General features: G+C 34.6%; 2 protein-coding genes across 5 annotated transcripts in view; one reads left to right on the plus strand and one right to left on the minus strand.

The window, feature by feature from the left end:
• LOC102887727 (histone PARylation factor 1) overlaps positions 1-8,061 on the plus strand; it is a 21,662-nt gene extending 13,601 nt beyond the window's left edge. The window contains exons 6-8 of the mRNA XM_006906322.3: positions 3,840-3,927; positions 5,817-5,989; positions 7,825-8,061. Of these exons, the coding sequence (XP_006906384.1) occupies positions 3,840-3,927; positions 5,817-5,989; positions 7,825-7,956 (393 nt within the window). The 3' untranslated portion in view covers positions 7,957-8,061. The remainder of the gene's footprint in view (positions 1-3,839; positions 3,928-5,816; positions 5,990-7,824) is intronic.
• Positions 8,062-11,276: 3,215 nt separating this feature from the next.
• The window catches only part of CLCN3 (chloride voltage-gated channel 3), a 79,828-nt gene continuing 66,524 nt past the window's right edge, over positions 11,277-24,580 (minus strand). For 2 of the 4 annotated variants that reach the window (XM_006906325.3, XM_025042975.1), the window contains 3 exons: positions 19,660-19,876; positions 16,028-16,103; positions 11,277-14,272 (listed from right to left, as the gene is read on the minus strand). In XM_006906325.3, coding sequence (XP_006906387.1) covers positions 14,114-14,272; positions 16,028-16,103; positions 19,660-19,876 — 452 coding nt within the window. In that variant the 3' untranslated portion in view covers positions 11,277-14,113. The remainder of the gene's footprint in view (positions 14,273-16,027; positions 16,104-19,659; positions 19,877-24,580) is intronic. The other 2 variants (XM_006906323.3, XM_006906324.3) reach the window with 1 other exon arrangement.

The following is a 24,580-nucleotide window of genomic DNA, read 5'->3' on the forward strand; positions in this document are numbered from 1 at the left end:
CCCTCGCCGCCGACACTTATCCTTCTCATCTCCTGCCCCATCCCAAGGAGAGCTAAACGCCACCCTCAGGGGCTCCCTACAGGGCTGTCCAGTACCTGGATTGCCAGAAGGATGACACTGGAGCAGGGCTTGAGTGGCTTTGTAGGTTGTTAGGCCGAGTCATGTGACATATCACTGCTGTGGTTGCATAACTTATGCCAGTCTTTCCGACTCTTTTAATCTTGTTTTACCAGTTATTTTATAGAACTGAGTGAAAGCACTTTGTATGTAATGTTTACTTAAAATTCTTTTTTTAATGGCTGAGATCTGTTGATTTAGTGCAAGGTATTTTTAGGGAGGGGGAGTTTTATAAAAATACACTGTAGAGTGCTTTAGTTAAGGGCCTCAAAGGTGGTTCTCTTTTGAGAGATGGTGTATTGAGTCGCTAATTTCCTCCAGTAAGTGGGTCTAAGCAGTCCTCCTGTTTTCCTTGTTGATCCCATCAGCATTCCTTTTACATCTCTCCTAATGCCTGGACTGTATGGAGTGTTTTATAAACAGCCAATACTTTTGGGTTTTGGAACCTTTTGGTTTTTCATTTATAAATTTCAGAGTAAATTAACAGACAAGCTAGAATTCTGCTTTGGGGTAAATGAGAATTCTGCAGGAGTTTGTTCTTAAAACTTTTGGGGAGGAAGGATGTTTGCCACTGTGGAATGAGAGTAGCCACCTCCTCTAGCCTCTCACCATTGCCTCCTGTGGCTGATTGATCTGAACGTTCTAGGCCAAATGAAGTACTAGTTATTCTTGAATAAACTAGTACTGGTGACTAAGTACTTCAGCATACCTAGTTATTGAAAATCCTACCTCAGTTCCTTTTCTGATATTGACTCAACTGCAGGGTGATGTTCTGATAAGTTATAGTCACTAAATTGCAGTGTTAGCTGTTCTCTTTCTTTAGTCCTAAAGACCAGAAATAGTTTGTAAAATTGTACATTTGAATGAAACTCATTGCAATAGGGCATTTTAAAATTACTTTAAGAATTTATGTTGCCATTTTACTTTTTTAGTTTTCATAAGGAGCCTCTTCTATGAATAGGAAGGGTACCATTTTACACTCCCTTATGTGTCTTAAAGACTGAGCTTCTATGTGCAGAATAGCTAGCTGTTAGCAAATTCTTTCACCAGAGCCGTGTTTTATTTTTTTTACCATCAGCTATCATTTATTTCAGATGAAATTTCCTTAATTCTCCCCTGTACCTATAAATAAGCTGTGATTGGGGTTTAAACTTCATAGGAATATTTCTCCTGGCCCCATCCCCTGTGAGTTTTGTTTTGTTTTAGTAGTCTTTTTATAGAATCTGCTAGTAAAAACAAATACAAAGCAAAAAAGAACTTATAAGACACCCATGATTTTATCCTCCCAAAGACAAAACATTGGTGATTATGCTTTCAGATCCTTTTCTATGTATGTTTGTTCTTTGTTATTGTGAGATCTATATTTTTTTTAGTCATGAAAAATTTAGTTCTAGTATATGTGAGTGACTTTGTCTATATGTATAAAATTAATATCCATTCTAGTATAATAGAGCACTATTTAATACACTAGAAATCAGTGTTTTTATACTGATACTTTACTTACAGTGCTTTGGAATGCAAAGTCCTTATGTGTTACCTCATTTGACCCTTAAAACAAATCTGCAAAGTAGGAATTATCATCCTGATTTAAAGATAAGTCAGTAAGTCAGTTGAGGTTTAGAGCTTTTGTTTCTTGTCCAAAGTCCTTAAGTGAGACAGATGTGAGACCTAAATTCACATCTTCCCTATTTAGCATTCTTTCCACCTCTTCTTAGTAAGTGGCTATATTCCACTTGACTTTTTTTATACCTATATTTCATTATTAAAAGTGAACTTTGATTTAATGATATTGTAAAGTGAGGGTACATCATTTCATCCACCTTTGATTCTAATGCCTTAGAATATCACCATCCTTGTTCACGGTCTTCCTAAATTTGTAATCCCATTCTTCATAATAAAATTAGAATTCTTATGCTTTGCTAATAACTGATACCTCTTTATAGACAATCTGAAAAATATGAAAATACATACCCTGGTTTTTGTTGTGTGTCAGCTTAAGTGGGGGAAAATATGTCAGTATATACATCAGTCTTTTCTTTCATTACTATACTGTTTTATGACCTTTTTTATACTTAAGTATATTATGATTATCGTTTGATATTGCTACATTTAAGATCTCATAATTTTGAGTGGCAGCAGAGCATTGTGCTTAGGTTAAAATTTTTCAGACAACCCTGCCATAAATATTCTTTTAAACCTTTATTTGCACACTTATCTAAATATTAGAAGAAATTCCTGGACATAGTATTGCCAGGTCTGAAGTGGTTTAATGTGATTGTACTTGTGTGTGCATGTTTGTTTGTTTTTAATTTTGGGGAGTTTTTTGTTTGTTTGCAAAACTGCCCTACATGAATTATAGTTCTACTAGCAGTGTGTGAGTGCCTGTTTTCTCCATTTCATTGCCAGTACTGGGTATTATCAGTCCTGTTTTTATTAGCTTTAATTAGTTTTAATTCTTTGATTATAAAAGACATCAAATATTTTTCACTTATCTGTTAGTCATTTTTCTTTTGTGAACTATCTGAACTTTGCCCATTTTTCTATCAGGGTTAGAATTAGTCTTTTTTTTTTTTTTTTTTTACCTGTTTTACTTTGGGTGTTACTATTTTAAGATTCTCTTATAGTTTAATGACATCTTTATTAATTTTATTGTTTATACATATTGCAGATATTTTTATCAATTTTTCTTAATTTTGTTCTTGATAGGTTTTATGTAGTTAAATCTATAAGGCTTTTCTTTCTCTAATCCAAAATTATTTTTAAAATGTGCCTTTCTTTTCTACTAGTAGTTTTATGGATTTATTTTTACATTTAATCCTGAAATCCAACTGCAAGTTGGCATAAAGAGAATCTAAATATAACTTCGTTTTTTCCCAAATGACGAGCAGTTGTCTATGAATGTCTTTTGATGAATAATCTGTCTCTTCTGGTAGCTTAATAAAGGTAGTGAAAGCAAGATACTGAGAACATAATAATAAAATAAGATACAAAGACTTGGGTGAAGAGGACTTTAATAGTTTATTTTGGGGGTTGGTTCCTCAGGAATATTCACTGGAGGAAGTGGAATATTTGAAGCAGATGTTAAGGAAAGGCCTAAGAACAACATCACTAGTGTGAAAAAGAATATAGACTGGAAGGGTTATGACAATGGTTGTGATTATGTCTGTTGTCTTTGAAGATTATCACTTGATAAAAGTCACTAGTTATGTCATTTGCCTCCATAAAGAGCACTACAAAACTATACACTGCCCTGCTCTTGGCAAGTTTGCACACAAGCCTGCATTTTCCACGTAAAAATAGTGGGCCTGACTTTGGCAAGATGGATGAGAGGAATTACGTCCTTATGTTCTACCACATCTTCCTGCTAGTCCTTCTATCTTCTTTTAGGCCCAGTTCCTTCCTCTTTCTACATAAAAAAAAATAATAAAAATACTTTGACTTTAGAGGAAACTGATATTCTGGCTTGCCTCCTGTAATATGGTGCATTGGTGTTCTTCCTTCACAAATCAGGATGCAGACCTCTAAATGACTGACACAGTAAAAGCCAATTATTTCAGTTTTAGAATTACTTAAAGTGCTTGACTTTTAGGTAATTTTAAAGGATAGAAACATTAAATTTTTCCCTGGTGTACAAATTTACTAAAATGGCAGAAATGTTGAGGCTGTGTATGTTGCTTTTGTTTTGTCTGTTTACCATGATAAAATTTTACGTTTTTCTTTAGGTTGTGACAAAGACCTTTCATGGTGCAGGCTTGGTTGTTCCAGTAGATAAAAATGATGTTGGGTACAGAGAGCTCCCTGAAACAGACGGTAATATATTTCTTATGCAAACACATGCATATGTGACTATGTGCTTATATATGTGAAGGAAGGTTTTTCTTATATTGAAAATTAGGTATATACATATGCCTTTTGTGAGAGTCACCAGACCTAGTGATAAAGGTTTTAGGGTCAGTCAGGCCTGAATTAAAACTGGGTTTGTAGCTATTGTAACCTTATGCAAATTATTTAACCTCACTAAACCTTGTCTTTTTTTATCTGTAAAATGGTTAATAATGGTGAATACTATTTATAGAAGAGTTTGGGGTGTAAGATTATGTAAGGTGCTTAGTGCAGTGCTTGCTTTATAGTGCTTAAAATATGGTATTTATAAAAGCTTAAGGAATTTTAACCTAGGTTACTTTTTCTAAACTATTTCAGAACCTTTGACATTAGGCAACATACAAAATAGTAATTATTGAAATAGTATGTTTTTGTATATTCCTTTGTGAAAATTTTTTCGTGTGTATACAAGACTACTTAGCATTCAGAAGCCCAAGATCCTGAACTATTTCATCTAAGTATAAAAACACTTTGAAAACAGACTATTCGTACACAAAATCTAATTACTGCTGTGGTGAGAAAAGAATAAAATTACTTTTAAAAAATTTCCCCACCTTTATTCCCTCTTCCTTTGACTATCCCCGTTGGCATTCCCTTATTTACCATCCTGTTCCAGGGAGGATAAAACTTAGAAGTCAAAATTAGCACTTCCTCAAGGAATAACCAAGTATTTCTGCCCAGCATATATAATATTTGGCCATCCATTTTTTAAAACATAATCAACCAGCCTCAGCTGATTACATATGTAGCCCACATTCTATTTGTTAGACAGGCTGATCTGTCCCACTGCCCCACATCTCCTCCCTGAAGCCAGAGGTAATCAGTCTCATGGGAAAAGTGGGTAGGCTCTAGCTGCTTACTGTTCAGTCTTCTGCTTATACTCCTCTTCTGCATACCAGTCCATTCGAACCTTTAACAAGCAGAATAACTCTTGTTTGAGAAAGGTTGAGTATACTTGTTAGTCTCTCAAACTTCAGGGATGGTGGGTATTAAATTGTGCTTTGGAATAAACCCTGTTATCCCGTCCTGGTTGTGGTTCTAGGGTTTTATGTCCAAGATCATTTTTATCTTTGCTTTTTCTAACGTTCTGCATATTAGATCCTTCTCTGGCTTAATTACTTTTGAGTGAGTAGTGGTAGCAAGACAAAGTTAAGGACCTAACATCATCCTGCTCCTGCCAGTGTTGTTTGCTGGAGGTATAATTGACAGGCGGTTTGTTAATATGTGACATTCTTCAGCAAATCACGATATTCATATTCCAAAGTTAAAAGCCCTAGTATGTCTTTACCACCCCTTGATAGTCCTTATACTATATATATGAATCTTAATAATGTAGAACAGGGTAAAAAAGAGTGAATTTTGTCTATTTGGATTTTTTTAAAAAATCCAACTCCTAATGTAGACTAGCCCAGGAGTGGGCTACATGTGGTCTGCTGCTATATTCTTTTTTTCCCAACTATTTAAAACTGGAGAAAATCTTAGCTTAAGGGAAGTTAAAAAATCGGGTGGGCCAGATTTGGCCATTGTTTGCTAGTCCCTGGACTACCCTACTGAACATTGTTGAAAATTAATAAAATCAAGATTCCAACTAGATCCATTGTGAAATAGTCACACTTTGCCAATGCAAGAAATCACTTTGTTAAGCCATTGTTATGCTTGAAGCTTAAGTAGAAAAATTGGAAAACTGCTGTTCTAAATTACAGTGCCAGCCATGGTTACATCAGCTGTATGAAGAGTTCTATGAAGATAAAAACCAGCGTATGGTCTTTTTACCTTGAAGATGGTTATAATCTTTTAATATCATTGATTCCTTTTAGCCAACCTCAAGAGAATTTGCAAGACAATTGTTGAGGCACCGAGTGATGAGGAGAGACTAAAATCTTTCGCTCCCATTCAGGAAATGATAACTTTTGTACAGTTTGCTAATGATGAATGTGATTATGGCATGGGGCTTGAGTTGGGAATGGACCTCTTCTGTTATGGTTCACACGTAAGTAAAGAAACCACCACCAAACCTTCCCTCCTGTCCCCCACTCCCACATACTCATGCACACACATTATATCTGCAAGTTGTAACATATCTAGGATAGGAGATATATTTTAAAAGGAACTCTTTGAAGTGATTTTTAAGCAGATGTTCTATAAATATTTATTTGACATTCATCTTGTATTCTGGCAAAGGAGAATAACCAAGATTATTTGCCTTCAGGTTTACCTTAAAGTGGTTTTACTTGTTAGACATATTATTGGGATATACATGTGTATGAGTATGTCCGCACACTATTCCTAGGGCTCCATTTCATTTTCTATTATTGGCGGGGGGGGGAGTATTTCTGCCTGTGTTTATTCCTAGATGAAGAGTAAATACTATTTTAAAATTGACTTTATTTAAAATACGAGATGCTACTGTATCATTAACTATTTGCTCATTAAATAGGGAAAACCTGCTTAACATTTAAGTCAGTACTTATTCAACTGCACTTGCCTCAAGATCAAAGAAGCAATAAGGTGTTGTGTTTCTTGGGTTAAATTGGTTTTAAATCATACACTAAAAAGCTGTGTATGATTGGGCAATTTTCCCAACACCTGTGTATGTCTCCTTACTTATAAAACGTCTGAACACAGGCACAGAGACCATTTAATTCTTATTTAACCTACGATGTCACCTACAAAGCACAGAGAGGTAAACCATCTTACTCAGGCTCATATAGGCAGTCTGATTCTAGAGTCAGTGTCTAAATCAGGAATTCCCAAACTGTAAAGTACATAGGAATCACTTGAGATATTGTTAAAATGAAAACTGTTTTAGTGGATCTGAAGTGAGGCCTGAGATGCTGCAGTTCTGACATGTTCCCAGGTGGTGGTAATGCTGCTACTCTACAGACCACACTCTGAGGAGCAAGACTAAACCAGTAGCTAACTTTAGCTGCATCAGAATCATCTGCAGGGCTGTTCAAACACAGATTGGTGCACCCCTGCAAGTTTGACTGAGTTCTTGGGTGGGTCCTGAGAATTTACATTCTGACAAGATAACCAGGTCAGGCTGATGTCACTGGTTAGGGCAGTCTAATCTGAGAACTCTGCTCTAAACCACATTATTGCCTCTCTCATATATGGTTATCAGAATAATCAAAATGTTTAACAGCCTGAATGACAGTCCTTGGCCAGCCAGAATATTGCTTTGCCTGCCAGAAAATATGAACCAGCTTAATAGGAAATGGGATTGTTGAAAATTAAATAAGAATATATGAAAAGGTTTATTAGCACAGTATTTAGCACATAGTAAGTGCTAATAAATGTTTATCAACAAAAGCGTTGCCAGTTTTTCTTCTACTATATATGCAAGAGCAGTAGTCTAAGTCACTTGATAAACCTAAGGCAGTGACTGAAGGATGAAGGGGTTACAAGATGGTGGGAGGGAGAGAGGAGGAATTTGAAGATAAAGAGAAGTGATTTAAAAGCTCCCATTCAGTATCAACAAAGGAAAATGATTAAAAACTGGTGGGGATATATTGAAGAAGCATTTGAGCATTAGGAGCAAAACAAACAAAAAAACACATTGCTAACCTTTACCTAAGGATATAGGGAAGCATAACTTTGTTTTTTTTTTCTGAATTTTCTTTACGATATACTGTTTTTTAGAGCTACAAGATTACCCCTTGGACAGAAAGCCAGGTGTCTCAAAATTCACTGTCCTAATCAATTGAGAAAGCAGCTAAAATGATTTGGGGAGTATGCGTTCTTAAACAAGTGCTTTTTCAATTTATTTTCTGTTACTAGAGCATCTGCTGTATTCTCTGCTTAATATTTATTTTTATTTTTCAGTATTTTCATAAAGTTGCTGGCCAGCTTTTACCTCTTGCATATAATCTGTTGAAGAGGAATCTCTTCGCAGAAATTATTGAAGATCATCTGGCAAACAGAAGTAAAGAGGACATAGACCAACTTGCAGCATGAGTGAGAGTTGGCTTTGGTATACAGTATTTTAAAGCATTAGTATTAAACTTGGGATTTTTTTTTTTAAGGAATACAGAAAATAAATTGATGGAAACATTTACTAAACCTTTTCTCTCTTCTGGACTGGTTTTCTTTTTCATGTGCAAATAAATGGCAGTCAAATCATCTAAATAGTAAGGCCCTAAACACATTCAAAACAAAGTCATCTTCTAATAGGTCACAGGAAGCCACTGCCTAATGCCTGTGGATAACTAGACTGTCCTCTCCTCCCAAGGAGTCATGGTTCAGTATTTAAGATGGGCAAATAAGAATCTGAATTAATAACAGCTGTAGTTTTAAGGACTGGTTTTATGGGAGATGGGGAAGGCAAGTCATGACACTGTACCCAGCACTTTCCCAAAGTGTCTGACCCCGGACCTAACAAAACTTAATTTTAACAATATCTCCAGGTGACTCATTGGTATTCTCCCCACAACTAGTCCAGTTATCCCATTAGGAATATTCTTTAAAACAATTCTCCTTTGACTCAGTCTATATTTGCTAATCAATCTAATATAGTATATTGATATATAGTTTAATACAATATATGAATCAGTATACCATTTAGATTTTAATTTTCCATTTTCATTTACTTCACTGGATCTCCAGTACAGATCTGTAGATAGCTGTATTTTACCAGATTAAGGTCCTCCTTAAATCTGACAAAATGGCCTTTACCTTAAAAAGAGCAAAGCATGAAATGCAAAATAGCAAACTTTGTGGATTAGACTTAAGAGTCTACAAGCTCTTTCCCCTTCATAAGAAGTTCAAGATAGAAATGCCCTCAAGTCATCTATTTTTAGCCTTCACATTTTATAGAAGATTGACTTGACTTACCCAAGTAACTCTTGAATAGTCTCCAAAATTACTTACTTTGTCAGCTGTGTCCTTAAAACAGATTTGAGATACTGAATCCTTTTGATAAAAGGTATGAGTAAATTATTAAAAGGAAACACTTCTAGTTAAGATTTTTGAGTAGCGTGCCTCATCTCCAGTTACGCTGTAAGCTTTTTAAGAACATTTATTTTATATGAGTATATGTCCCCTCAGTAACATAAACCATTGAATATATGTGTGCTGGAGAAAATATACAACCATGAAGACCGGTTTCATTTTAACTCAAGTTGGTCATGTTGCTGCTCATCAATCCTACTACTTTTACATTTTTCTTCAAACATGCAACACCTTCCCCCATCCTCAGTTTATTCTACTGAGAAAACAGAAGCAATCAAAATAACTTCCACAAAATCTAACCACACTACTAACTACCCATTCCTCATCCCTATGAATGTTGCTTAATGTTTCACTCTGTGCCCGAGATGCCACCCCTCTCCGCTCTCTCAGATTGTCAACTTTTCCTTAAGCAATTCCCATCAGCAACAAAAGCTATAATATCCTGGATCTTAAAACACTATCACAGTTCCCTTTTTGGAAAAACTCAGGAAGAATAATAGCTGCCTTCAATTCCTTCCAATCTCTGTCAGACATACTCTAATCAGGCTTTTGCTTGATTCCTTTGAAACTACTTTGATCTAAGTTATGTTATCTCCATGTTAGCCAAATTTCAGTCTTCATTCACCTATCAGAAACACCTAACAGTTGATCCTCCTTTAAACTATTATTCATTTGGCTTAGGGGACTACCTGTCTCTAGATGGCACCACTCTCCCTCCACCTTACCTCACTGGCTGCTCTCATGCTGGCTCATCTCAAGTCTAAACATACATATGCATCAATGCTCAGTCCTTTTCCATCCACTTGATCCCATGGTGACCTCATCCTGTCCCAGGATGATACCTCCCATAATTTTTTGATCTCTCAGGCTGGACTTGAGAGCTTCTCATGAACTCGAGTCTAATATATGCAACTGCCTACTTGATTTTCCCACCTGAAAGTCTAAAAGGCATTTAAAACTTAATGTCTGAAACCAAAAGTCCTCTGTACAAATCTATTCTTCCTGAAGTCTTTCCCAATTCAGGCGTGGCTGTTCCATTGTTCTGTAGTTACTCGCCAAAAACCCTGGAGACATCCCTACTCCTCTCATTGCACATTCAATCCGTCAGCAAATCCTGTCTATTCCACTTTCAAAAAGTCTAGAATCCAACCACTTTCACAGCCTCCACCAGCTCTAGTCAGGTTCAAGCCCCTATCATGTCTTAACTTGATTATTTCTAGAGCCATCCAACTAGTTTACCTGCTTCCACCCTAACTCTCCTATTATCTACTCCCAACGAAACCACCAGAAAAATCAAGGTAAGTCAGATTATGTCACTTTCTGCCTCACTGGCTTCCCATTTTATTCAAAATAAAAGCCAAATTCCTACACTCCCAACCTTTTTATCTTCTACCCTTTTCCCCTTCAGCCACAGTGACCGAATTGGTGTTCCTTGTACCTGTCAGGATGTTTGCCTATATTATTTCCTCTTCTAGGAATTCTTTTCACAGATAACTGTATGATTCCCTCACTTTCTTTAGGTTTCTGCTCAAATGTCATCTTATCCCTGAGGCCTTCTTTGATCACCCTCCAAAAAAAAACAGCATCTTCTCCAGTACTTATTTTTTTTTCTCCATTAGAATTTTTGTCTGCTTCATGTATGCCGACAACAATGTGTGGCACATAGGAATCATTTTTAAAAATCTGCTGAATTAATTTTTTATATTTATCACCATCTGACATACTATGTATCTGTCTCTTTCACTACTGGAATGTAAGCTTCAAGAACATAGAATAATGCCTAGCACTCAGTAAGTGTTCAATAAATACTTAGTGAATGATCAAATGAAACAAATGATGTATCCTGGAATTTTTTAGTCAAGTGTTTTCCTTTTTACTAAAAGTTTAATATTAGGATATTATGAAAATCTTTTAACAATTCAAATGTTACCACCTCCTTTTAGACAGTTCTATTAGCAAATATCCAAGGTATTTAAAAAAAAAATGTAAATCATGTACATTTTCCCTTCATGCAAATAGCATAATTTTTCTTTTAAATTAAAAAAAAAAAATCATGTGTTTGAAAGTAAACAGATTTTTCTGCAAACCTGCAGCTGACAAGTTGGAGGCTCTAACTATTGCTAGTAGTATGTGCATCCTGTTCAATCCAGATCTATTCCTTTGTTGCTCCTTGCTTGCAAAGTACAGAAATGGCTTTGTAACCTGAGGGAAGCTTTATATATATCACCCCTTTGAGGCTGCATGTACCAGGCATATTGGCCTACACTGCATAGAGCAGCAGTAAAAATGAGAAGACTGTTACAGATATAATTAAAGGCCAAACCACACATTGTCATATAGATTTTAATAGATATTCTGATTAACTCATCACAGTAATCATTTTTACTGTAATGATATGCAGCTTTACTACACTAGTATAAATAAAAACAGATAAATACAGCTCTAGGCAACATCACAGATTAACAAACTAAGCATTCTTCATGAACCAAAACTGAAAACAGTAATTAATAAGAGATGCTGACACCCTTGCCCATTCCCTTCACACCTTACACCCTTGCCCATTCTCATCATACCTCCTCAAAAAAGGGTACTCAAATAAGGCGCTCCACTTATTATATTGGTCAATTAATTTGCCAATTAGCCAGGCACATATATTTCATGGTCTCCACTATTTCACAGTTTGATTAAAAAGCAGACACACCTCATTGTATCAAGAAAAAGTGGACCAGATAGTAATACCAAAGAAAATCACTGAATGCATAAAAATACGGCACTTGTCCTGTATTTGAGGAGTAAGACACATCAGGGATAGAAATATACCAAGAAAATTAATAGCCACCTTGAATATCCACCCTGAAATGTCAGTCTCTGAAGCAGGATGGGCAATGAAAAGAGGACCTGAAATCAAAAACGGAAACATGAAAAATGAAACCCATGAGAACTTTAATGTTATAAAGCTATCTGCAAAGAACTTCGTTTCTCTTTGAAGCCTTGTAACTGAAGACCAAGCAATTCAGTATTCAATAGCCAATGCTGAGGAATTCATATTCTAAAAGTGCCTTGCACAATGAAAATATACGTAAGACAAGCTGGAGATAAGATATATTGAACCATCATTTAGAAATTTCATTCTGGATGGTTAAATAAACTTTGAAGAGGTCATTAAGAAAACGTGAAGTCTGCTAAAGGGTGGGGAAGTAATTGGAACAAAATACTAATTTTAGGCAGATAGCAAAACTAAGAATGTTCCAAGAAATTCCTAAAATTTTTTCAGCTTTCAATTGTCATTCTAATATGGCTTCATGATCTTATAAATCTTCAAGATCTTACAGATCTTATGGGATTTTACAGATACATTATCACTAACTATGAAGTGAAGAATCACTTCCAGAATGTAAAAACAGCTCATTGCCAGTTGTTTCAGAAATGCCTGTCTGCAAAAATTCATTTTTCTACCAAAAATGCATAATCACAGAATATTGAGGCCAGTCCTTCAAGTAAACTGCCTTTGCCGATTAAGACCATGTTTAAGACAGACGTTCCCCCGCCCCCCAAAAAAATCCCAAACATACCCCATTACATTTTCAACTCATTCTGTAAAAATGTGTACCGTGAATAATCAATCACTGAACACTTATGGATGTGACATACCCAAAGACTCAAAGGTTATGTTCAGATTAAAATTTTAACAGCTACCTTTGCAATTTTATTGTTTTCATTTTTTTTTTTTTTCAAAAAAGGTCAACTCTTATTTAACTTTTGGTTTTAATCTGCAAAGTGATTTGTAATGTTTCAACTTTCCAGTTAATGAGTCAAAATGGACAGGTCAGAAGACATAATCCAGGGGATGGCAGTGAAAGATCAGAAAAAGGTTTGTGTACACACTGGATCATAGAGAAATAATCGCAACTTCTTTTAACACCCTTGTTTTTCCCACTGTAAACTTTGTTTACACCTCTGTATTTGTAAGTCTGAATTACTCTATAAAAACACATTAAAAAGGTAAAATTATTTAAGTGAGATATTAACTGATCTGTATTTTATAAACTTTAATCCATAAAAATATAAATAAGAATGGTAAATTTTTAAGAAAAGAAATATACATTTAGTGCAAGTTATGAATTACAATTCTTCTTCAGTGTCAGCAGTAAAATATTTTGGGGAAAGAGAAAAAAAAAGATCTAACTTCAAGAAAAAAATTCCAGTGTTTAAACATGCAATTAATACCAGATACTGCTAAACAGAATACTTCCTTCTCTTCACTGTCAAAGCATCAGCATTTTGTTTCCGTATGCTGAACAGTACTTGTATATCATAGTAGTTTTAGAAGTACAAAATATGCATAAGACCAGGTAACATTATTCATAAGGTCTGAGAGGAAAAAAAAAAAAAACAAAAAGATGTTTATCCTTACAAGTCAGGTTTCATTGTAGATTCTGAACCACACAGCACACAAGCTGAGAGATTTCATTCACACTTCAAGATTTTACCTAGTTGATCAGCCTTTGTTGTGGCACATGTGACAGCTCCAAGCATTTAGTGATGGTACAAACTACATGGTTAATGGCACGAGAAACACTCCCTTCTTGTAATAAAACCTCAGTAATATCACAGTACATCTCAATATGAGAAAGACTGCTTCAAAAAGGTTCACCAATTTAAAGAGGCTTTGTTACAGAGAGAGAGAAAGAGAGAGAGAGGGTGAGGGAGAAAGAAAAGCTTCTGGAATGTAGAAAGGTAATGCTTAACTATACAATTCATGAAATAAACAGAACAGTTTTGATTTAAAAAGGGCAAGACCTTGCAGTCTTATAGATGGCTCAATTCAAAGTAATCCCTCCAGAAACAGGGACTGATAACGCATCTTTGCGATGTTGGAGTGACAGGCCAGGTGCTCCGGTGTCCTCTCCTTTGAAGCTCAAGCCTGCACTATCACAGCACATCCTCAGCTGAATGCATCCAGTGCAGAACAGGAGTTGATTGGCTGCTCTCAGAGGGGGAAATACCTCACTCATTTCCTTCTCTCTCTGCTTTCCCTCCCCAAACAACTCCTCCATTCCACCAGCATTATTTGCAAACTGTGTTGCAAAAGCCTGGCTTTTATATTTCTTTTTTCTTTCTTTTTTTTTTTTTAGGAGAAAAATAAGTAGACGACTCTCGCAGGTTACAGAGTTGTGCTATGCAACAAATGAACTTCCTCTTCTGCCTCCTCTCTCTCCTCATCTACGGGATTCAGTTGAACATTACTGAGGCGGGGTCTTGGTTTGCCGTCTGGGCCATATGACGGAGGATATCTTTTTTTGTTATAATGCCAAGGAGGCGCCTGAAAGGGATAAACAGAAGACAGCTATTAAAATAAAATGGGGAAAAAAGTAAATTTATAGCTAAATCCTTTTGTTGACAGGAATAGAGCAAAGCAAGCAGCCTGATTTTGTATTTTCAAAAAGTATTTTATTGGTAAAGATAATGAAATTATCCAGCAACCATCTTTTGATATAAAAATTATTATGGTCACTAATAATAGTACTATGTCCTTTCGCTGACTCTCATTGAAGCAGAGCTATTTTGATTACTGCATGCCAACAAAAAAGTAACAAAAAAATGGGAGGATATATGAACAAGAAATGATGCTGATCCCGTTTGAGAAGGAAAATTCATTCCCATCACATCAAGAAAGCAGTAAAATGTCTGATGACGAAATCCCTTTGATATTCTACTTATTAAAAATGAAAATTAACTTAAAAAAATAATTTAGGGATTACCTAGTTGTATGCAGAAGCTTCATGAAAGCACATACAATTGAGATCAAATGGTCAACACAGAACTTGAATCACAAACTTCAGAACCTCAAGAACCATAGGATAACCCAAGTTTCTAGTACATTCATCAATGTTTCCTCTTTTGATTTTAGCCAAAAAAAGTTAAGATACAGTGCTTTTATGAAAGTCTTAGTTGTTAATGCTTACATTAAAAGACAAATGAAAATTCAAGAAGTGGTCCTAAAAGGTTATTATAGGAGAAGCACAAAGCAGAATGAATGAGTAGCTACTTATTATTCTGGTTAGTAGTTTTTTAAAAAAGGATGCATGAAACACTTGTGAAATATTAGCATACAACAGGAATACATAATCAGTTATGTACTAAATAAACTGGGACAGGTTTTATATAGGTATGACAATTACAGGGCAAAATAATTACAGGCAGTAATTGCTAGAGCCAGACAATTTTTAGGTTATAATTCAAAATTTATCTTTAGTCATGAAACCATTAGGACATTAAGCCAGTTAAAACAAATGCATATGACCACTAAAAGCTGTTTACAGCATTCTAGAAGCATCATACAAAATGGGCACACACATCACATATTCTAGGAACGATTCCTAATGAAATGGCAAGACATACATTATTGACTTTGAAAGTATGCAGGGTATAGCATAAAAAGAACTAAAGCTACGATCTCACACACACACACACACACACACACACACACACATACACACATATATATACACACATATATATGTATATACATATATACACACATACATATGTACACATTACACTCTAGTGTGCCCATAAAAAAATCCATTTAACTGTCAGCAATTTGAACATTGCTAAGCTCGGTTAAGATCATTTATGAGCTTAGATTTATCACAAGATTACCACGCAGTTAGCAAACATTAAAAAAAACAGAGTTTGGGGTGACAGGGTAGACATTTTAACCAGTCAAGTGTCTTGCGAGACCAGTATAACTGCTAAGGTAGAGACAGATATATGGTGTTTACTTTAAAAATGTCCAATAATATTTACTCATTCAACTACTAAACTCTTTACAGTTCTTAAATTGCACCTAATGATTTTGATGAGAGAGTTTAACTTTTGCTTACTTCCTATGAAAGAATTTCACATATATCTAAATTTTTCTTACAGATATATTTATGAGACATAAATGTAATTGGCAGCATGTAGGATTTTTTGGTCAGCAGGTATCTGGGAAAGAGAGAACTGAACAGTTCACAAGTTTCATGCTTCCTGACTTCTAAGGTATCTAATGAGGAGATCTGATATATCTAATCACCAAGGGCTCGACGTGCTGCTTTAGTTGCTCGAGATGCTCTAATATGTTCTTCTTTGTGATGATCCCCAAGACAATCCTGAAACAGATGTTATGCTAATAACTGTGAGAAATAAAATTAAAAGAGGTTCCAATCATAACAATAAAAATGAGAGAAAAAAATAAAAACATGAACCAGAAGAATGCTTTTAATGAACCTCAGAAAAATAAAAATGAAAATGATTTGAAGTCCCAGGTCCTATTTGCATAAATTCTGACTTTTGAAAGTGACAAGCTACTATTTTAAAATACTGGTGAGTGGTTTTCCTTTTTAAATTAAAAATCAAAATTAAAAAAAAAGTTCACAATGAAGATGACTATAAAGTACAAAAAATATTAATACACAACTATAAAATTCTGAAATTTAATTTCACTTTCAGTGTTCCTTCCTCCGAGGAAAATATTTTTCTAATACCTGAAATGTCACAACGCAGCAGCTGTTATCTAGATCTACCTCAACAGTGAAAAAGTAGGAGGCTTAGCCTTTATTGCCTATGAGGAGACTTAAGAAATCCCTTGGATTTTACTATTATTTAGAATTAAAATTAAAGGTAATGTGCACTAAATTAATTTCAGTTACTGTATTAGTAAGCTCTGCCAAATCACAAGGTACACAATGAGAAAAAAGACAATTTTTTTAAGGACCAAATGGCAATTTTAGAGATTTACAAAGCAATGTTCATATTTACAAAGTAACAGCCCTAAAAAAGAGGACATACTTATATTTTCTCTCTCTAGCTAATGAAGAAGAGTGATTTGAGAATAATAAAGCCAGATTCAGTGCCGCTTTATTAATTTCAGGAAGTACAAATAAACTTAATGTGAAATGTGACTCATTTAAAGAATAATTTGCTGTTTCCTTGTAGGCTAACAAATAATTATGTAATAGTTAACAGAGCATGACCCAACAGTTTCCCAAACTACGCTCCAAGAAACTAGTCTCAAAAGTTTTTCCCTCTTTCCTCCATTAAAAAAAAAAAAAAGGTTTCATATTCAAATAAGTTTGGAAAATTATGTTTCCTATTATCCTGTCTGAGAAGAAAATAATATGAACATTTTATAAGTTCTGAGAAGTTCCACAGTATAGAAACCTCAACTGTATATAATCTGATACTTTCCTAACTTAAATGATCACAAAACTCATTTTGAGCAATGCCTATTAACATCCTACTAGTTCTACCAAGACTGAAACATTTTGAGAAATTCTAATTAAAATTAAAATGTGGGACATCTAATAGTAACATCATTAAATTTTACAGACACACTTTCCCCTTATCTCTCTGTTCTCATTTTCTCTTTTCATCCAAGGTTCTAGATTTGTTCTATCTCCTTCCCCAGTTATTTCCCACCTCTAAGGACACAGTATAAACTATTAAATATTAGCAATTGCCCAGAACTTCATACTCCACACTAAAAACCTGATGATATGATTTCTTTTCTGGGTTTAAATCATTCCTTACACACTTCAAAGAACAAATTCCAAAAGCCGCCACACCAAATGATCTGTTCCCTTTCTACATCTATCGATCTATTTTCTTTATAGGACAGAAATAAGCAAACTATAATGGAGGCACCCATCAACCCAAGCTTATAAACAGGCTGTATCAGGTAAGATTTTAATTAACTATCTTCCCTGCCCCGCTTTATTATTTTTATACTTTCTTTTAAGTAGTTTCCTTTCCAATATCTGTGCTGCCCAAAACCTGGGAACTGATGAGCAAAATGAAATATGGTAATTAACCTATATAGCTTTGTGATCATAGATAATCATAACTATGATCCAAATGACATTTATATTTGGTAGTACATAAAAGAACATAGAATGACATTTATATTTGGTAGTACATAAAAGAACAAACTATGCCAGGCAATGAGAATAACTCAAAGAAAGTAAAAGTTTATAACACCTCCACTTAGCTTCCAACTGAGCCATTTAGAATTTAAAAAGCCCAAGAACAAGTAAAGCTTCACAAAGAGTTGCTCCATTTAACATGTGTTTATTAAGTTTTTAAACAGTGAAGTTTGGTACCATTTTTTAAAAAATTAAACGTTAAACTAAAAAAAAAAAAATGTTTTACTACATACATCTCTTTTCCAGTCAATATCTATAATATTAAATAATTCCAAACTCCTTGCCCTTAATCCAGAGCTTTAACCCTTTTATGATTTGTTTCATATTACCTAGTTATTTTACCTGGTTAGCACGGCAAAAACATTTACTCTAATGGATCTAATACTCTAGCTTTATATTTCTATTTCTAACCCAATACAGTCTAATATTGTCTAAGAAAATGGCAGTAGTTTAAGAAATCGCAAAGGAAGATATATTCTCTCAGCCAATTACAGAGTAAAACAGTAGCAAGCTATTGAGTTTTAAACTTAGAAACACATTTGATTCCCTGATATCCGACTTACTAACCTCGTGGACAAATTATTAAATCTCTTTGAGCTCAATTACTATATCAGTCAAGTCTGGATACTGCCACCTACTCTGTGGAGGGGCTGCAAAGTTAAATTAGAAACATGGAGAAGGTGTTCAATAAATAAATTTGCTTCCTTTCTGTTCTTTCCTCCTTTCTTCTCTAGATAGGGGCCATGTATTTTGTACAAAATATTGTTTTAAAAAACTTGCTTTGATTCTCTAAGTGTTTCTTAGTATTTCTCTAAGTATGTCTCTTGGTATTTCAACCAGCTTCACACTGTGCATGCAGTGTAAGCATAATTCAAAAACTCCCTTTGTTTCTCATTTCAAGCCTTTCTGTTATAAGCTTTTAGGTGAAACAATGTTCTTAATTATGTCAACTAGGAACAGCAATAGAATTGGGGGAAAAGGGACTAGAGAGAACAGGTGGGGAAACAGATCCCAGGACCAGGAATGGAGGGAGCAGTGGCAATGAGGGGGCATGTCTGTCAAGGCATACTGTGCATTACGTCTCCACAATCTCTGTGACATCAGCCAAACAAAACTTTCCTCAACTCCTTTTTTGGAGAAACACTGGCGGTTTATGTGTAAGGGGAAGAAAAATAAATTCATCAATTTATCTATTTTAAATACATGAGTATTTATTTGTCATTAGCAGTTTATGTAAAAGATTTGTGAATGCAGAAGGTAGAAAACAAAGAATTTGCCAAAGGAGGTGTTCAGCTGTCACAAATTTCATTTAATCTTATGTTAATGCCCTCATTACATGATAAAATGAATAATGGCTGAAACAGTAAAGCAAAATATCTATAAAGTTATTACTGCACTAGAAATATATATCCTAAAAATGAAATACTTACAAACGGGAACAGGTCTTTGCAGTGCTCCCTCCAGGTGAGGCCCGCGTGTGGGAGACGTTCAGCATCTCTTTGCCAATTTTGAAGTGTTGCCGACAAATGTCACCTTATATTTTGGCAAAGACTGGGCAGCTAACTTTTTTCTTATTCTTTGTGAGTGTGCAACTGGGTGACTGATCCTGTATTCATAACCATACTAAAAGACAGGCTTTCCCTCTTGGGAGCTGATTACACTCTTCTCTAATACCTGCATATGAATTCCACTAAAAAGGATAAAAAACTCTGGTAAGTGAACTGATTTCTCTGACCAAACTTACCCATTGTGAGTTACAAGGCACTGCCTCAGACCCAGCTTTCGGAAAATATCGACCACGATCTCCATTGGGGTGTGATCTGTCACTGTGAAAGGGCTCATGTCAAGGATGCTGCGAAGCTTCAAGGGCCGAGGACTTTCTGCCGGAAGAGATGGGGTGTGCTGTGCAAAACACACACGAGAACTGCCCACGATACCTTCTTGTTTTTTTCTGGCACTTTCTGAAAAGAGACAGAGAAGGCCAAAAATTAAAAATTGATAGGTTTGTTTTAGGTGTTTTAAGGGCAACCTTCTTATTCAGAGATTAAAAAAATAAATAAATGTATCCCATGACTTTCGGTCCTTTCATATTTTCCTATCTTCTTAATCAAGAAAGGAATCGACTGAAAGTCATTTAACAACTTCTTATATTTGACAGAATTAGAATCCACCAGCAACAAATCATCTTCGTGCAAATATGTTATTTTGGGTATAATTATATCATGGTACACTTTTCTTTACTGGGCCTTAAGTTGTTTTCTAACTTTGAGGGATGAGGAAGCATGTTTGGATGTGGGATCTTGAAACCTGCACACATCACAGGAATCCATCATGGAATAACACCTGCCTGTACTGCCACTTATTCTGCATTAGAGGCGGCATGAAAGAGAGCTTCATCCTTTCTTTGACTATGTTCTGTACTCTACTGCTATGAATTAGTTAGTTCTTCCTCTTTTCTAATGTTAAAGTTTAATTTTCTAGGTAAGTCATGAGCATTAACAAGTGGGCTGAAACTACAATTATGTACATAATGGGAACAGACTGACTTTTAGATTCTATTTCTAAAGGCTAAGTGTGCTCTCTATTGTGCTCTGCCTCAAATCCTTCTGTCCTGCCTACTTCCGCCTTTGAAAGTGCTAAATAAGAAGAGGCAAAGATGCAGAAAACTGCAAAGGAAGACTAGAGACCACAAACAAGAAGGAAAATCATTAAATGGAGAAAATACAAAAATAAAATAGTCAGCTTTATGTTTCTATTTTTAGTAAGTATTCAAAACTGTGTGTGTAAATATGGAATTTGGTAAATTGAACATATTTTGAACAATAATGAATTTGGCTACAAAAACAGTTAAGTCAAAAGAATAAGCATCAGCCTTAAACTGAGAAACAGATAAACATACAGCTCATAAACAAATACTGCAATGCTTTTGACTTCTGACCACCAAAGCCTTATTTAACTGTGTTGTAACACATTCAAGTAGGAAGGCACGAAGTGAAGTTCTAATGGTTAAAACTTACTAAATCACCTTAAAAGCATGATCAAAACATGGAAAAGAAGGAAATCCATTAGCAACTGACATAAGTGATTTTTGGAAAATACTGTGAATGGTGGAATATAAATACTGTTAGCCTGTAGGACAGACGTTCTGAGTTAAAACTAACTCCAATTATCAGTCTTAAACACCTTAAAATAACACATTATATCATCAATGAAAATATGCTGAGACTCTTTAAATAAGCATTTAATGGCAAGACAATTTTAGAAAATGTTAGAAAAAATAATTAACCCGATTTCTTTATTTATATTAGAACGTTCCTTTGATATACAAGGCACAAGGCTTGTGAACACCTGGCTTTACTTAAATTTGTCATTTTAAGACTACCAATTTTATATAAATACAATAATTATTTTAACAAGCATCATTTATTGAACACTTACTAAGTGCAAGGACATCTTGCACTTAGTTTATTTTTTTTTTTGAAAAAACAATTTTTTGAATGTCATTCATTCAAAGGCCTTTGAAGCAGAAAACATCCTAATTTTCCTTTTTCTGATAAGATTCACTTTTTTAAAGTATGCATGCAGACATAGAGTTATACTTCCAGAGAATGGGAATGGTTCTTTTCTAACATAAAATTTCCTAAAGTAAAAATAAATTTTACCTCTAATCTTTAATACAATATTATGTCTTTTTTTTCCTCTGAAATTTTTAGGCTTCATCTTTCCTATTTGTGTTAATACACTCTCAAGGGCTTAACTTCTCAAAACTCATCAAAAAAGAAAGACACAAAGGCTGTCCCCTTCATTTTTGACCATGTGAAACCGGGTAGTGGCAGATTCCAAAAACATTCCACAGGGTTCTAGAACACTTGCATTAGTTTTAGAAAGCAAAAAAGTCTCTAAATTAATAAAATGGTATTTCAATTAAGTGAGCAGGTATAAAGTTTAACTACTACTAACAGATAAACCAAAGGCTAGTCCACTTACGGTTGTATTACTAAGTAATTTAAACTCTATTTCAAGGTCTAAAGTTGATAATACTGTTATAGGAGGGGAAACTTTAAGCAAATTAACTCTCCTAGGTACTTTATTCTGAACGAAAGACCTTGAGGGGATAGGAGAAAAGAACAAAAGCAAAAACAAAAAAACCAAAAAAAATCTGTCATTTGTGACATGTACTTTTCAATATGTCAATGACATTAATGTTTTCATACACTGAGTCACCCTGTAAAACTTACAGCTCTTATTACATAACTAGAAACGAATGAGTATACTTTTATACCTGAAGGTGGAAAATAGGAAAGATGATTCAATTTCAGTATATGTGCGCTGCAGAAGCGAACACAGGAAAGATGATTCAACTCACACTATTAATATAATATGAAATATGCTTCATTTTAAATAAATCTGTGAAACATTCAGCCTCAGTTTTATATACTGACTCAAAAGTGCAGGGGGAAATGTCTCTCCATTTTGACTAAACTTTAACATAGTAAACTGTCATTCACTGCTTGTGGATATATATGGTTTAACCACTACTCAGTGCAATTTGAAAATGTCTTACAAAATTACAAATGTGCCTACTCTCCGATCTAACAATTCCACTTCTAATAATTTTCATACATTTTCACATAGGTGAAACATCAAATATACAAATATATAAGGCAGCAATTTTTATAATAGCAAAGATTGGAAATATCTTAAATGTCCATCATTGGGGAAGTGATTTTTAAAAAATCATGATGTATCCCCATGGTACACCTACTCAACAGAATACTATGCAGCCATAAAAAATATATAATGAAGAAACTCCACAGGCTGATTTGGGAAGATATCCAGGAAGACATTATTCAGTGAAAAAAACAAAACCAAGGTATAGAACATGTAATGGATAGCATGATACAATATGTTTAAAAAGAGGAAAACACACAAACACACACACATATAAGTAAGCAAAGACTATAAAATACATAAGAAACCATGGAGATGGCTACCTACAGAGAGTTAAAGAGGTCATGGGTGATATTTTTCATTATATATTTTTACTTGAATTTGAACTATGTGAATGTACATCCACACAAAAACCTCTTTTAAAACTAAACCTCTTTTAAAAATGAAATAACATTAAAATGTAGAGTTTATAAATAAATTTGGGGAAAAATGTTCTTTTAAAATCTTGTTTTCCCATCTCTGAATATGGTATCTAGCTCGCCACTTACGAAAGCATTCTTTTTTGTCCTTTAATTAAGTTGTTTACAAATTATACATATATAGAAAACCTAATGTACAGGTATATTTTTTTCCCCATTCAAAAACTTAAACTTTACAAAAATAAGTGGGTAACTATTTAAGATGTGTTCAAAAGTCATCATGAGACCAAGATTTCTGATGACGTCACTTGATATCTCACATATCTGAAGCATCACTGTTCCCTTAAATTGACATATCTGTTGACCCAATAATCTATTTCTCAAGAGAGTAACAAAACTAAATAATATATCCACAGAGTCAGTGGGAACGTGAATAATTTCTAACTTTACCACTTCCTTAATCTTTTTAAAACCTGGCCTTCTTCCTTTAAATGTCAATGTCAGTTCCAAAATTTTGATCTTTTTCCTTACCTGGCTATAATTAAAACCTAAATAATGGTAATCTAAACAATAAAAGTTTTCTCTGACTGTAGGTTTGGCCATGGTAATGGCTTAGAAGCTGAACCACTTGAGGAGAGCCAAATCTGTCCACATGCTTTGCCCACTCTGGCAACAACTGTTCTGTCACCTAAATCAAAACTTGGAATGACAGGATTGTTAGTCTTTGCCAACTAAACAGAATATTTCCTTTCCTTCTTTTTGCTTTAATATTAAGCTTTTGTAAATTGAGAGTTTCCAGTTTGATTTGGTAAATACTCCCCCAATCTACACAGTCTAGTCTTCCCTCTTCAAATGGCACATGAATTGAAATATTTCACAATTTTTTTGCAATGGCCGCAGAGATAACTTGGAAAGGAAACGACAAGCTCACAGGAGTGACTTTCAGAGACAGGCCAAATGCCTGACATTTTCAGCTCAGTCAAAGAAATGGCTTAATGAAAATATCCTCTACCACCTTCGGCGGCTGGGAAGAGCAGTCATATTGTATAGAAAAAAAGGACTAGAAGCTCTACTGGCCTCCTCATATTGAAGGACTAGAAAGTAAGGGGAAATATTAATTTTGGAAGAACACAATTGCTCCCTTCTCAGAAGAAGTTTATCTCCAAGAAATATCACATCATGGTTAATGCCTTTAAAGGAATTTTCAGGAATGTCAGCACAAAATACAACAGGACTTACATACTTTTTCAATCTGGGATTTGACCAAAAATAAAATCTCAATGATTTTTTTTCACTTTAAACTATGTATTACAAGTTAATATTGCAAACCTAAATCCCAAAACTAAAAAGGCAAAACCATGTGAATCAGATATGAAGCAGACAAATAAAGATTGAATTTTCAATAACTTGCATTCAAATAAGCCAATTAGCTGGATGCCCTGGCACTTGCAAAGGCTTTATATTACATGCTATTAGGAATAATATCAACTTAACAAGGCTTATCTGAATGGGAAAAGAAGACTCTGACTCCAGTCTCTTATAACAATGCCAAAGCAAAGATAAAACGATGCTCAG

The sequence above is a fragment of the Pteropus alecto genome, unplaced genomic scaffold, assembly GCF_000325575.1.
Source record: "Pteropus alecto unplaced genomic scaffold, ASM32557v1 scaffold50, whole genome shotgun sequence".
NCBI classification, from domain to species: Eukaryota; Metazoa; Chordata; class Mammalia; order Chiroptera; family Pteropodidae; genus Pteropus; species Pteropus alecto.